This window comes from Durio zibethinus, chromosome 4 (assembly GCF_047325235.1).
Source record: "Durio zibethinus cultivar Kanyao isolate XHJ-2024 chromosome 4, ASM4732523v1, whole genome shotgun sequence".
NCBI classification, from domain to species: domain Eukaryota; kingdom Viridiplantae; phylum Streptophyta; class Magnoliopsida; order Malvales; family Malvaceae; genus Durio; species Durio zibethinus.
The window spans coordinates 9,080,239-9,096,405 of record NC_143165.1 but is presented as its reverse complement, the minus strand read 5'-3'; the positions used below and the strand labels follow the sequence as shown (position 1 = coordinate 9,096,405).

The following is a 16,167-nucleotide window of genomic DNA, read 5'->3' as shown; positions in this document are numbered from 1 at the left end:
CAGAAGTAAAGCTAAGGTACCAAAGTGTAAATTTTTTTATAGGTAGTAAATCAAGAAAAGTGATATAATTCATAGGCCAATTTTAATTATTTTTCCATTAAATTTGAAGCTTTTTATGTTTAACTTAGACAGTTTTAGAAAAATTGAAGTGTTGAATTTATAACATTATATATTGTCATTATGTTATTTTTACTTAAAGTTGTAAATAAATAGAGCATTTATCGAATAATTTGTGAATAAATTTGATTTCTATTCATTTATTAAATTTAATAAATGATTACGAATAATATTTTATATTTTATTAAATAAATAAATAAATTATGAATATAAAAAAATTTATTTATATTTAATTCATTTACATATTTAATCATAGTACATGCTATTATAATTTACAAAAACAAAATATATGTAAGAAAGGTACTGTTTTAAATGTGAAATAAATATAACTAGTGAAACATTGGCAATAAAATTCCGAATGATATTTGTACCTAAAAGTTTAATAAAGTTGTATTTCTTTTTTGGTAAGAAAAAAAATTTAAAAATAGATAAATTATTCAGTTTCTCAGATCAAAATAAGATATATCGTACCTGATAACTTAAGATATGTGACTATAAATTATGTATTCGAAATAATTTTTATATGTGATTATTAACATGACTCGAATTTAATATCTCTTTATCGAAAAAGACGAACCTAATCAATTGAATTAATCACTTATTGATTAATAAAATTATTTTTTACTTTACAAATAGGCTAATGAAAATTTCCCAAACTTGAAAAAGCATTAGCTTGGATTGCTATTACAAGCATGTTCAGAAGTTAATTATTATGCTCACCAAAACTTGTATTTAGATAATAAAAAAAAATAACTAAGATTATCAAACAAATTAAAATCTGTTTAAAACAGCGTCGTTACGTTTCCTTATCTATATCGGGTTCTTTCTTTTCAGATCAAACGTAATAACTTTTTTAGATTTGATAATTCAAGTAATTATTTATATAAAATATTAATAATTTATATTTATATTTATATTTTATATAAAACTTATATATTGTAATTTATAAAAATATAAAAATTATAAAAAATATATTTTTTAATTTTATTAAATTTATTTATAATTTTTATTAAAATTTTAAATTATATTATTTTTATATGTTTTATTTATATGATCTTCGTATCAAATTTGATTATCCTGTCTCCACCCATTAAAGTGTCAGCATCACGTGCCACGTAACGTAAGAAATTCGTGATTATCTGTTTTATTTATTTATTTGTATTTATTATTTTATATTTAAAGTAATTAATAAAAAATTCTTATTTTTCATGCCTGCATATAAATTATTCATATCTCTAGCTTTTTTCCTGCCCTATCACACCACCTTTCACCCAACAGAGCTTCGTTTAAGTCACCGGTAATTTCACAGATTTTCTATACAACCCCATAACACTCTTCCCATAAAAGGGTCACAATTTTTTTTTTCTCATAAATTTTTTTCTCTGTTTGTTTCCCAAGAAATTAAAAAGATTCTCTGTGAGCTTAAGTAAGTAGCTTTAATTAAAATTTCTGAGCTTCGATAGATCTGTTAAAGTTATATTTTGCAATTTAGTTTGTTTGTGGATTTTTTTTGTTTTTTGTGGAATTGATTAGATTGAATCCTGGTCAGGTTTCATTTGTAATAAAGTTATGATTTTTGGGTTTGAATTGGGCTTTTTGATGTGTTTGATTTTATGGGCATTTTATTTTGAACCATTTATTTTTGTTGGAAATTTCTGTTACGTATATCTTTCTAAGAACTGAAATGTCGGGGATGATTCAAGAGTCTTGATATCAGTTAGCTAACAAAGCTTGGTGATTTGTTGTCAATCTGTAACTTTTGTAGAATGGATGAAATGGGCAATTCTTTGTTGGTAGGAACACTCTTTTTGTCCTCTGCTTTGTATTCCATGATTCATGAATATGTTTTATGCATTACCTGATTGTATTTGGAGTATATCCAATGCTTGAAAAATGATCAAAGAGGAGTTGTTCTCTTATTTATGTGTATTTCCATGTGGGGGGGGGGGGGGGGGAGATATTATAGAATGTTTTTAAGATTGCTAGGACAAAAACATCAAACAGGCACTGATTGTGATCTTTGTTTGATTTGTAAAACAGATATTGATTTGAGTTTGAGGTCTCCGAGTTTACAACGGTCAGCATAATCAGGAAATGGTTAAAAGGTTTGTCCTGTTATTTGCCTTGAGATAGATTACGTCTACAGAAAGAATGATGTGAATGGGATTTCTGACTTCGTTTTGTGTTTGCCAAGGTATGGAGTGTTTTGATTTGCGGAGAATACCATGTTGCAGTGCATAGACGGATTGAAGCATTTTTTTGCATCTTTACTGCTATGCTGTGATATTGATTTGTACAAGCAATCCAGAGGTCTTGATGATCCAGAAATTCTTGCTAGAGAGACAGTTTGTATGTTACCATTTTTCTTTTCTTTTTAAGTAATATTCTTAAGCTTTTACTATATGCTAGAGTGATAGTGTCGATGCTTTTGCATGATTTAACATCTTGTTCAGACTTTGCCTTTTTTATTTTAGTTTTTGAGTTGTTCTACTGAAATTTGATATTTTGCTCACCTTGATGCAGTTAGTGTAAGTGAAATAGAAGCACTTTATGAACTCTTCAAGAAGATAAGCAGTGCTGTGATAGATGACGGGCTGATTAACAAGGTTTTTTTTTATTATTTTTTACTTCATGATTTATTATCAATCAATACTTTTAGTATTGGCTCTTCCCACTCGCCTTTTTAGTATTTGAGTTTTATTTTATATTACTATTTGGCAGGAAGAGTTTCAATTGGCATTATTCAAAACAAACAAAAAGGAGAGCTTGTTTGCTGATCGGGTATTTTTTTTTTTTATCTAATGTTAATTAATATTGTCTTCATACTTGATAAAGAATGCTTGTCAATCTCATCTTTCCAATTCTATGTGGTATTTTAACTCAAGTTATTAGCATTTTGCCTGAGCTGCTGTCAATGTATTTCTGATTTCACTGCAGGTATTTGACTTGTTTGATACAAAGCACAATGGAATTCTAGGTTTCGAAGAGTTTGCTCGTGCTCTCTCTGTCTTCCATCCAAATGCACCCATTGACGATAAGATTGAGTGTATGTATCAAATATTTAAGTTGTCTGCATCAAGGTCTTTGTTTGCCTCTTTGGCCATCAGTCATAATCACGTTAACTTGGTGGTTGGATGTAAACGACTGGCATGGAAATGGAATTATGAACTTAAGCACGTAGCAGATGATTTATGTCTAAATCATCTTTTCAGTTTCCAATTATCTATCTGCTGAGTACTCTGTCTTCTCCTAATTCTTTTGTCTTTTTGTAGTCTCTTTTCAATTATACGATCTCAAGCAGCAAGGCTTCATTGAGAGGCAGGAGGTTAATATTATGTTTTTCAAGTTTTGTCTTTTGAATTCTATATTTCTTCTATCCTTCTGTTTTTGCTGAAAGCAGATCCGGGGGTAAGCACCTGAGTAAATGATGGCCAGGAACAAAGGCTGGAAATGGTTCCGGCATTTGTGTCTGACACTAAGTCAGAGGACGGAAGAAGGAGAGGGAGAGCAAGAATAGGTTAAGGAATTCAGAAAATGAATAAAATGAGTGGCCCTTATTCTTGCTTTCCTTCTCTTTCTTCAATCCTCTAACTTGAGCAGTAGAGCACAAACACCGGAACCATTTCCGGCCTTTGTTCTTGATCGTCGTTTGCTCCTTTTAGGTGCTTACATTGGATCTCTTTCAGCACAAACACCTTTCCTTTGTTCATATTTTTTTTATATATAGGTGAAGCAAATGGTAGTGGCTACCCTTGCTGAATCTGGCATGAACCTTTCAGATGATGTTATAGAAAGTATAATTGACAAGGTGATCGCTCAATCTGATTTAATTGAAGTCATATCTCTTGTAATTTTCATTTTCTTCGTTCTAGTTTCTACATGTTAAGTTTATGAGCTTTATGACAGACCTTCGAGGAAGCTGATACCAAACATGACGGGAAGATCGACAAGGAAGAGTGGAGAAGCCTTGTTTTGCGACATCCATCCCTTCTGAAAAATATGACATTGCAATACCTCAAGTAAGTTCCAAATATACTCTCTTATCGAACACTATTGGCTGCTGAAGGTTACTATAAAAGACTTATTGTCAGTGATTCGTGCTCACCTTCAACTGTTCTCGTTTGTTTCCATGAATAGGGACATCACGACAACATTCCCGAGCTTTGTTTTCCACTCACAAGTTGATGATACCTGAAATTAGCAGTTGTACTCAAGCTTCGTAAACTCTTGATTATGGCTTGTTTCATTGTAGACAAGATGGCTGTTTCAAATATAGATGGCCCAAGAGTGAGTTTCTGTGATGTTTTGGTTCATTGGTTAAAAAATTTTTGTTGTGTGTGTCCATATTCAACTGTTGAACATTCTTCTCAGTGTTTTTGGTCGATTGGCTCTTCAAGGCATGCTGAAATGTTTTGCTTGTATTTTTCTCTATGTCTATGGTGTTACAATGTAAAAAATCTGTGTCCATTTGAAATTTTTTTCTAACATAACTTGCAATATGGAATCCTTGTTGTCGATGTAAAACTTGAATGTGGCAAATGATCAAATCAGTAGCAGTTTCTGTGAGATTCCACCTTCTATTCAATTGCATAACTGGTTCTATCATCTAACTGTAAGCATGGAAAATTTTTTCCACATCAAAATTAGCATATTGACGCGGAAAAAACCGTGGCAATACAGGAGATTTCGAGAAGCACCTAGTTTGAAAATAAGAGAAGGGATTGCAAAATAAGAGAAAAGATTGGAGATTGAGTTTTGAATTTTATATCGATTAGAGATATCATTATCTTATAAGAATAAATTAAACTAAATTTTGGATTTCATTTTTATAATGTTTTGAATTTAAATAATTGTTAATTTCATATCAATACTAAGTTATATCATATTTTTGATATTTTGATACCGAATAATACCGGCTTGCTTTGATACCAAATAATACCGACTGATTTCAATGAATTGGAACCGGTCTGCCTTTTTCAATAATCTCATTTGATCATTTGATTCTGAGAAGGGTAATTTTGATCCCTCACGCTCTTTAACTTTGTGTTGTTTATCTAAATACAAGGGAGCCATTGTACAAAACTTAGAAATTTCACAGCAAGTTATTAAAAGCTATATAATATTCCGAAACAGACAGCATTTTAGGAGTACGCCAAAATTACCAAAACCTCTCAAAAGGAGGCAGCAAAGAAAATGTAAAACCGACATTAAGATATTACCGCCAAGGGAACCTTCAAAATAAAATTAAAGTACTAAATGAAGTTCACATCAACATGGTTAAGCTTAGTCAACTTCCTCCATCTTGCTGCCCTCAGCATCAGCATCCTCCAACGGGGGCATTTCAGAATCAGCATCTGCATCGCCTGCATCCTCATCAATGCTCAAGCCCAGTTTCAACATCCTATGGATTCTGTTCCCGAAGGTGTTGGGGTCATCGAGGCTGAAGCCGGAGGTGAGGAGAGCGGTCTCAAAGAGCAGGAGAACAAGGTCCTTCACAGATTTGTCATTCTTGTCAGCATCAGCTCTCTTTCTCAGCTCTTCCATGATGGGGTTCTCGGGGTTGATCTCCATGGTTTTCTTGCTTGACATGTATCCAGCCATGCTGCTGTCCCTCAAAGCCTGGGCCTTCATGATTCTCTCCATGTTGGCAGTCCAACCATACTCACCAGTGACTAAACAGCAAGGAGAATCAACCACACGGTCAGAGACCACAACCTTCTCAACCTTCTCACCCAGCACTTCCTTGATAACCTTGCAAAGACCCTCAAACTTTTCCTTCAATGCTTCCTTCTTTTTCTTCTCATCCTCGCTCTCATCAAGTTTCAGACCTTCCTTGGTTGCAGACACAAGCTTTTTGCCCTCAAATTCTTTGAGCTGACCAACAGCATACTCATCAATAGCATCAACCATATAAAGGACCTCATAGCCCTTCTTCTTCAGCTTCTCAAGGAATGGGGAGTTCTCAACTGCTTTTTTACTCTCACCAGTGATGTAATAGATGTCATTCTGACCCTCCTTCATTCTGGTCACATAGTCCTTCAGGCTGGTCGTCTCATCACCACTCTTAGTGGAGTGGTATCTGAGCAATTCAGCAATCTTATTTCTGTTCTGAGAATCCTCATGGATACCAAGCTTGAGGTTCTTGGAGAAGGCCTCGTAGAACTTGTTGTAATCTTCCTTGTTCTCAGCTATTTCAAAGAAGAGCTCAATGCACTTCTTCACCAAGTTCTTGCGGATAACCTTCAAGATCTTGTTCTGTTGCAACATTTCTCTTGAGATGTTGAGAGGAAGGTCCTCTGAGTCAACAATACCCTTCACAAAGCCAAGGAATTCAGGAATCAACTCCTCACAGTTGTCCATGATAAAGACACGTCTTACATACAGCTTGATGTTGTTGGGCTTCTTCCTTGTGTCAAAAAGATCAAAAGGAGCCCTTTTGGGAACAAAGAGTACAGCCTTGAACTCAAGCTGCCCTTCAACTGAAAAGTGCTTAACAGCCAAATGCTCTTCCCAATCATTTGTAAGGCTCTTGTAGAATGCAGCATATTCTTCCTTGCTAATCTCCTCTGGCTTCCTCATCCAAATAGGCTTCTGCTTGTTCACTAAAGACCACTCATGTGAGACCTCCTTAATCTTCTTCTTTTTCTTCTCTTCCTTCTCCTTCTCCTCATCAACATCTTCAACTTTCCCTTCTTCATCTTTCTTATCCTCCTCATCCTCATCATCTGAAATCTCCTTCTCAGTAGTCTTCTCAATCCAGAGGGAAATAGGATAGCTAATGAATTCAGAGTGCTTCTTAATCAAGTCCTTCAGACAGCGCTCCTCAAGGTACTCAAGCTGGTCCTCTTTCAAGAACAGGGTGATCTTAGTACCCCTGCCAAGGTTCTCCCCGGAGGTGTCCCTGGTGACAGTGAAAGACCCACCCGCTTGGGACTCCCATACATACTGCTCATCATCATTGTGCTTTGTGGTAACAATAACTTTCTCAGCAACCAAGTACGCTGAGTAGAAACCAACACCAAATTGTCCAATCATACTAACATCAGCACCAGCAGCCAATGCCTCCATGAATTCCTTGGTCCCAGACCTCGCAATAGTACCGAGATTGTTCACCAAATCTAAACAGAAATGTAGTCACATTAGGCCCCCCTTTCACTTGAAACTCAACAACTAAATGATAAGAATTAACAAAGCAATAAAAATCACTAACCAGCCTTGGTCATGCCGATACCACTGTCAATGATTGACAGGGTGTTGTTGGTCTTGTCTGGGACAATGTGGATGAAGAGCTCTGGCTGAGCATCAAGCTTGCTCTTGTCTGTCAAGCTCTCAAATCTAATCTTGTCCAAAGCCTACAAGACCCAGTTTTAACATGAAAATCATTACTAATCACACACAAATGCCAATTCATTTCCATTCTGTTATGTATATAAGATCTTCAAAATCATTCTTGTTCACCCTTTTACACTCAATACATACCAGAAAATGAAGAAATTCATACTAACAACAGATAGCTTTCATTAAAAATTCAAGAAACAGATACTCAAGGCCCATTTCACACTTTCCTAAGGACAAAATTCATCACATTCAAACCAAATCAAAGGCTAAAAACATAAAAAAAGATAATATCTCATTTGGCCCCCTAAATTTTTGCACTTTTTCTAATATAGTACTTAAACAAAAAATATTTCTACTTAGGTATCTAAATTTCATTTTTGTATATGAAGTTGCCCCAACAACTTAACATAATTAGAGCTAATGTGGCAATTAAATGTCTACATGAATAACACGTCTGCTATCTGATAATGATATGATGGCCACAAGTTATTCACGTTAACATTTAAGTAACACATCAGCATTATCCAACGGTGTTAAGGGATTAGGGTAATTTGATATTTGAAAATAAAATTTAGGTACCTGACTAAATAATTTTTTAGTTTAAGTGCAACATTAGAAAAATTACAATAATTTAAGAGCCAAATGAGGTATCCCAAACAAAAACTTTAAATAATAAAAAGTAACATACAAATCAAAATGAACAGCCAAGGAACAGAGCATTACATATAAACATAAGAATATATTAAAATCAAGAAAAACCTAAAATTTCTATCATACAAAAATAAAACAAACAAAACCCACCAACATCGGATGATTAAAGATCAGATCCGATGAATCATGCATCAAAAAGAGGTCTTTCAAAAGGAAAGAGAGAAAGAGGGCTTACATCGGAGGCGTTGCTGATGATCTCACGAAGAAAGATCTCCTTGTTACTGTAAAAAGTGTTGATAATCAAGCTGAGAAGCTGGTTGATCTCAGCCTGGAAAGCAAACGTCTCTGTCTCCATCGATGGATAACAGTTAACACCAGATCCCAAATCCACCAACAAAGAAGCGAAATCGAATGGTTAGGCTACGGTTAGGCTATTGTTAGGCTATGTTTTGAGCTTAACGATACTTTATATAGAAGTCTTCATTAGGGTTTCTAGATCCTTCTATCGATGATTTTTTTTTTTTTAATTTTATTTTAAATTTTGATTTTGGTTTCCTAATTGAAGAGGACCGATTTTGTTTTTCTAGATCCTTCTTTTGTTTTTATTTTTTTATTTTATGATTGTGTTTGTGTATGCCCCTGGGGAGTGGGAGCACGCGCGGTTTGGTATTGACACCTGGTCTTTATTTTTTGGTATTTTTATTTATACTTTTCTTGGCCAAGTGGGTTTGCTTTTTTGGTAGGAATTTTATTTTTCTTTTGACTTTTATTTTATTTTATTATAAAATAAAATACTTAACGTACAATCCAAAGGTTCGAACCAAAAATCTTCGAATTCAAAATGGTTCCTAACTCAAAATAATTAAATCAGAGGAATTCACAGTTTTGTTTTAGTTAAATTAATTAATCGATCAGTAAATTAATTTCAATTGGTTAATAAAAATAATTTTTAAAAAATCTTAATTTTTAGTTAATTCACTTAAAAATCAAATTACTTAAAATTTTAATCAAAATATAATAAAATTTAAATAAAAAAGAAAAATATATAAAATTTGTTATTTTATTTCATAAATTGTTAAAGGTTTTAGTATAATATTTTGATATTTGAATATTTTATTAGATAATTTTATTTAATTATTTTAAATTTAAGAAATTAATAATATAAAATTTAATTTAATTTAATATATTTATTATTTGTTTAATCTAAAAAAAATCAAACAAATTAAATTAAATTTGATTAATTTTTAAAATTATTATTTTATTTAATTAATAAAAAAATAATTTAATTTAATTAATTTAATTTTAAATAATTCAATTCAAACTTAATTGGACCAGCTGAATGAACTCTCATAATTAAAATAATTCGAGCTCAAAATTAATTTAATCTTTTTAATATTCAAAATGACTTAAACTCAATTGATTTGATCCATTCTCAGCCCGTTCAGCACAATTGACATGTCAAATACTTTTTTGATGTGGCATAAGCCCAATGACTATGCTGCTAAGAGATGGTTCAAAAACAATTACAACATCATAACTGATGAACCATGGGGTTGCCTCATCCATTACTATCCAAAAAACAGCTTTTCAATATCTTTCATTTGACAAAAGTTGTTTCTTTCTCAGAATGCAAGCGCTTTCATTTCAAACCATAGCTCAATTGTCTTGTGGTTTCCTTGCCGCTGTCTTTTCTGCTTTCATTTCTTTCCAGTTCTTGTTCTTATCTTATATATTTTCATGTGCAAGTTGTAGTCAAGAGGGCATTCTTGTTTTCTGTTCATGATTCTCAATTTTAATTGTTTCATTTCATATTTGTTTATAAGAAGAAAAGTCTTTGATGTTATGGATTTTAATGAGAACTCATTAGACTTGCAAATGTACCTCTAAGAATCCCCAAATACATGTCACATACTTCCATTTTCTTAGTATTAAACTTTTTTTTTTTAATATAAAAGCGATTGTAGCTTGAAGATAAGGAAAAAGGTTGCACGACATGCCCGTGCCGGGATTTGAAATCCGGCTGTATGAATCAACTGAGCTAAGCTCTCGGTTCTTAGCATTAAACTTGTGCCAGCTAGAAACAAGCCGGTTCAAAGATGGAAACCAAGACAAACATGAGTGTCTCACTATATTTTGAGGTATTTGTTATGTGCATCCTGAAACCATAACAGAAACCAAGTGGATATTACTTATCAGAACCAATACAAGAACAAAGTTTAATGCACCTACTTGTTTCATCTTTATCCATGGTGATGTAGCAGAATTGTAAACAACTTATAATTTAGAGATACATGGATCAGTTAACATTCTTTTTTTGTTTTAAATAACTGTGCCTTGAATAGCATTTCCTTCATGGTCTTATTTAACTTTTGCTTGAAAGCTGTGCCCGTAAAAATATTGTGGACAGTAAAGAGCCCAGGGGTGTTATGACTAAGCACTTTCATACCAGACACCCTTCAACAACAGTCAAAAGTTTGCCCAGGAGGCTGTTTTTGCTGCCCTAAAGCAAGAGATGCAGGAACCTCAAGTAAATTGTTGTATGTGTTAGTTATTTTCTTTATAGCCTTTGATTATCTTCATTGAGTTATTTGGTCATTTTCATTTAGTTCTCATGGAAGACTGTTATTTTGGATTTGAACATTGAAGTTTTCCAGTGCGTGAGAATTCAAGGTATAATTTCTGAAGCTTCTGCTTGAATCTGTTCTTTTTTTCTCTCCCTCAATATTGAGAAGGTATCAAAGCATCATAGTGTGCTTTGATCATTCAGGTGAAGCTTTTTGGAGTCCATAATCAAGAGACATAATCCGCCAGAGGTTCATCATCTACTGAAATGATTTCCATGGAAATTCTACTTGCTGCATTAATCTTTCTGTGGTGGGGGGGGAGGGGGGGGGGGTCAAACAAGCTTTCATGACAATGTAGTTCATATCAGATAAACAAAAATTATTATTACAATGCTTACAGAGTTCTACCATATATTTACTATGTCTGATGAACAGATGTCAACATATATTACTGGATTAGATTCTAATCAACAAGGAACAAGATATCTGCTTTCTGGCTGGGATTTGATTTCCTGTTATCTAGTTTAAATCAGCAGGGGTGAAATACATGTTTTAGCTTAGGACAGAACTTCATATTGTGTGATGTCCCAATGTAATTTACCGTAGTTTTTAATGTTCCCCATCAGCACTCATGAGTGAAGTGATCATGTCAATCATATTATCTCACAATGATCATTTATCTAAACATTGGTTAGGAATGACGTAAATTGAATCTAGTTGGTTCACATCTCAACCTTAGATGGAGCCTTTGATGTTGAAGCTTTTGCAGAAGAACTCAGAAGTAGAAGCACCACCATGAGCAATAGTATGTGGACAAATGGTGGTCTGGCCCCTTGTGTAGAAAAAACCCGAGCCGCTTCCGACTGAACCCTCGATTTAAAAAAAAAGAAATCGACTTTATCAATCAGGAAGGATCGAAACCCGTCACGTACGGGTTGTTTTGTTATCTCTAGTTTCCATTAATGAGGTTCAACCCTGCATAGGCTCTAGTTGATTGATTCTGGACTGTTTTATGTTGGATCTTGGAAGCAAATTGGCAATGTCCTGTCCATGTGAGCCTCCATCCTTTTGTGAACATGGATTCAAGTCTCAGCCAGATCTGCAGCAATGTGGTTCGGCTGTATCTGTTGCCAGTATCTTGGGATTTTCACACTCCCCAAACATCACAGCTGAAACTGACATGTGAAGGTTGCCAGTATCTGCAGCAATTGGTTTCTATCTACTGTTATCCCTGATTTCTAGATGAGATGTAATTTTTTTAGTTTCAATTAGCATAATATCATTTTGTTGAAATCATTTTTAATCATAAAAACATGGGTTAATATTAAATTTGGCTCTTTAAGTGGACTAATTTTAACTATTACAATTAATTACTTGAAATTTATTTCCGTCAAACATTTTATATCATTGATTAATACTGTCAATCAAGATACTGACATAATAAATATTATCTAATAAAAAATAGTTTACATTTGATGCATTGTTAATATATATATTTTATATCTTATTAATGAATTAGATAATTACAACTCATTCATGAGATGAATTAGATAAAAATTATTCGTTAATGAATAAATTTTTTTAAAAAAATTTAATTTTTGTATATTTATTTTAAAAATTAATTAAATTTTTTGTTCAAAAGAAGATATAACCCTTACAAGGGGAAAGCGGATGAGATCTTGGCTCGAAACCAAAACCTCTATGTTCATGTTCATATTTGTTCATTAATGAAATATTATTATTTAATTTTTTGACAGTATATAAAATTTATATAATAATAATATATAAAATATAAACTTAAAAAAAAATAACGTATCATAATGTTATTGATTTTTTTCACATCAGCTTATTGTTAACAAAATTAATGTGAACTAAAATAATTGACGAAAACAAAATTTAAATACCTAATTTTTATAAATATCAAATCATGAAAAACAATATAATCGCTGGGTTAAATGAAAAAAGAAAAAAAAAACATATCTGATGAAACTAAAGGCAATCTAATATCACTAAAACACAAAAAGTATGCCATTTTTTTAACTATTGCTATTGCATTGGAGAACTTTTTTTAACAATGAATTATCTCTACTAAAGAACAAAGCTTTAGCCATCAGCAATCAGCCCACAAAATTTAACTGAATGGATAAGCTTGAAAGCTTGATTTCAAGAACTTTTCTATCATTTTGCTCGTAATATTATAAAGAAATTAAAAAAAAAAATGTAGGAAACCCAAATCCTGAAATTAGGGAAAGATTAGGACAGCAAAATTTGACCTTTAAAATGGAGCTTATTGCATAACAAAAGCTTTAATTTTATAACTAAAGTTATTGAAAGCAAAGGGGTCAGCTTCTCCATTAAGAAGTAGAAAAATGAAGATTGGAGAGTTGGAAGATCGAATTTGACATTAAAAGGGCAAACACAGGTACATGAGACTCTGTTTTACGAGGGTCGAGATGAGGATTCATAGTACACAGTCTTCCTTCTGTATTTTTAGCAGAGAGACTATTTTCTAGACTCAAATCTATGATCTTCCGGTCACAAAGGGGGAATAATATAATTATCCAAAAACAATGGGGAAAGTTAAGGAAGTGTTCAAATTGGTGACCTTTAATGCATAAACAATGATATTATTAATTGGGCACTATCCATCAAAATAAAATAAAAAATACATAGATAAATGATAAGAGAAAAGTTACAAAAAAAGTGAAGAAAAGCAGGAGAATTGAATTTAAAATTTTGTTAAAACTGGTAAAAATTTGCAAGAAATTCATTAAATCGGCTGGCTAATAGCCTTTGGTAACACTAGCAATTGGAATAATTCATTAAAAATAGTTAATAATCGTATTTTTTTTCAAAAAAAGTCATGATTTAAAGATATGGGAAAAATTGTAAACACTAAAATTTGAAATTCAAACCATTAAATTTAATTTAAATTTAATAAAAAGTAGTATTGTATGATGTGATTTATATCCAAAGTGCCAACACCAATAGCAAGTATGATTAATTCCATTGCCAACCATTCTTTATGGTCCACTGCCGACCTCTTTTTGCAAAAATCCATTAGAATTTACGACTTAGAACAAAAGTTGCTTTGCTCTCTTTTTATAACTCTATTTGTCTCTTTCTAGCTAGCTAGCTAGCTAGCTAGCTGGTGTGAGCATGTGCAAGAGGCAGGGGATTGGGTAAATTTGAACACTGAAGCCTCTCATTTCATTTCTTTGTTTCGATAACTGGTGAAACATTAATCGTTTATAATCTTACATAACTTTCAAGCATGTACCTCCACTTCTTTACTTTCTTTTCCATCTATACAAGAGAAAATTTTTTTTTTCATTAATTGAGTAGGTTATATAATTAAAAGAAAAAAAAATCTTTATTCTTAATTAAAAAAAAAAACCCAATCTTGATTTTTTACCAAATAGTTTGAATTTAGTTTCTTTTTGTAATTTCACTTTTTTATGCCATTGTTTTAGTTTTAATGATTTAATTATGTTATATTCTAATGGTCACGTCAACAATATTTTAATTGTCACATTATCAATATTCACATGATTTGATAATCAAAATGAATCTCGATCGAAATACTATTTCTAACAAGTAAAATGTGGATTAAACGAAATGTAATACATAATCTCTATCATGTGTTAAGTTTTATGTCAAAATCCAAAACCGACAACAATATCAAACAAACTAATTAAAAACATGCACCACTAACTAAGGTTAGTGTGACATGGTAGCTACTTGAAAGCACAATGTGGTTTAAAAAAATTTAGCTAAAAAACAACTCTATATATATTTTTATACATATATAGTACTCTAGTATTGGTTCAACAAATCTAAATTATAGAATTGTCATAGGGAAAACCAGCAATCTTATATCACATCATGTTAGTTACCCCTTTGTTGCCTACCAACTTTGATTCCAATTGCTCATGTTTGTGAAGCTAAAGAACGCTAAAAATTAACATTTGCATGAGAGATCAAGTTCATGTGATGGGAGATCTATACTAGAGTCCAAGGGCCACCAACGTGATTTAGATTCATTTTGATTAAATTCTTATTTTGTTTTTTTTTTTAATTTAAAAGAAATTAAAATAAGGGTAATTAAGATGATGCATGATGATGATATGAACCACGATGGTTATTGATGTGTTAAAAATTGCAATTAAGAGCCTACATTTTAACATTTTTACACTGATAATGGACTCATTGCACGTTCAATTTGGACCAATCAATTCAGAACCAAAAAGTTACTCTCTAATGTAGTTGCAAAAGGTTAAAAATAGGTAAAATGGTAAAAAAAAAAATCATCAAATAAAAATTTAATAATCATTCAAGCTTCTAATATTTTATTGTAATCAATTAACTTCTTAAACATTTATTTTCATCAATTGATCAACCCTTATTAAATAAAAATTAGTTAATTGCCAATATCTATTTCGATTCAATCAAAGACTCATTGAGGTGAAAATAAATATTTAAAGATTCAACTTATCCAAAATAATAAAATAAATTCAATATTACAATAAAATGTTACATGCTTAAATTATTATTGAATTTTTGTTCAAAGATTTTTTTTTATTCTTTTGCTTAAAAAAAAGAGAGATGATGTTGATATAATTAGAGTGAGCGTAAGTTGGTTTTAATCTATTTGATTGATCGAAGCTGATTGAATTTGATCAAGTTAATTAGGATAGTTTGATTTCTATAATTATCAGTTAAATAAAATAATTTAATCGATTAATTTGATCAATTTTTTATTTTTTAAATTAATAATCGAACCAACCTAATTAATCGATCTTTTTCAATAGATTTTAAATAATATATATAATATTTTTATTTGTATTTTGAAGAATGACAAATATGATATTGTTGACAAAATTATAAAGTGAGTTTTATTAAGTGAAAATTGTGGTAAAATTACTGTTCAAAATTGATAACAAAAGAATGATAAAAAAAATTTTGATTTTTTGATCTGACTTTGATCGATCTTATGTCAGTTTAATTATTTTTTATTATTAAAAAAATATAGATCGATTGGTTTCGGTTACTTCTTTAAAAAATCGATTTAATTGGATTTCGATTCTTCATGATCGAAACAATTACTGACCCTAGTTATAAACACAAACATAATGGTATCTTACAAACCTAACTTTCTATTTTCCAAGACAAAAACTTTTTCCAAGTTGGAGTTTCACCAACAAAAGTTCACAACAAAAGGTAGAGATTGGACTCAAAGGGGACCATTTAAATTGTTATATGGTGTTTCTCATCTCTATTTTGCCCCTTTGTCTCTCCTTTTAATGCTGTTGTCACTTTGTTTCCCTTTAGCTTTGATTCTTTTTATTTTCTAGCTTTCATAGATCTTCTCTTTTTCACATTAATGTCCAGAAAACATGACATTACTGACAGAATTTTTTATCAATATAAGTTTAAATTTCATTGATAAAATATTTATCGATGAAAATTTTCGTTGATATTAAATTAGATTGATAAT

At 31.5% G+C, this 16,167-nt stretch overlaps 2 protein-coding genes across 2 annotated transcripts; one reads left to right on the top strand and one right to left on the bottom strand.

The window, feature by feature from the left end:
• Nucleotides 1-1,325: 1,325 nt before the first annotated feature.
• On the top strand, nt 1,326-4,695 carry LOC111288076 (calcineurin B-like protein 3). Its single transcript, XM_022878835.2, has 10 exons — nt 1,326-1,543; nt 2,158-2,222; nt 2,312-2,466; nt 2,641-2,723; nt 2,839-2,898; nt 3,055-3,163; nt 3,390-3,442; nt 3,845-3,925; nt 4,024-4,136; nt 4,255-4,695. Exons 3-10 carry the CDS (start codon nt 2,343-2,345, stop codon nt 4,310-4,312), a joined length of 681 nt encoding a protein of 226 aa, XP_022734570.1. The 5' UTR covers nt 1,326-1,543; nt 2,158-2,222; nt 2,312-2,342; the 3' UTR covers nt 4,313-4,695.
• Nucleotides 4,696-5,189: 494 nt separating this feature from the next.
• Nucleotides 5,190-8,545, bottom strand: LOC111288075 (heat shock cognate protein 80). The gene is made up of 3 exons (XM_022878834.2): nt 8,342-8,545; nt 7,328-7,469; nt 5,190-7,235 (listed from the first exon to the last, which is right to left on the bottom strand). Exons 1-3 carry the CDS (start codon nt 8,459-8,461, stop codon nt 5,401-5,403), a joined length of 2,097 nt encoding a protein of 698 aa, XP_022734569.1. The 5' UTR covers nt 8,462-8,545; the 3' UTR covers nt 5,190-5,400.
• Nucleotides 8,546-16,167: the final 7,622 nt, after the last annotated feature.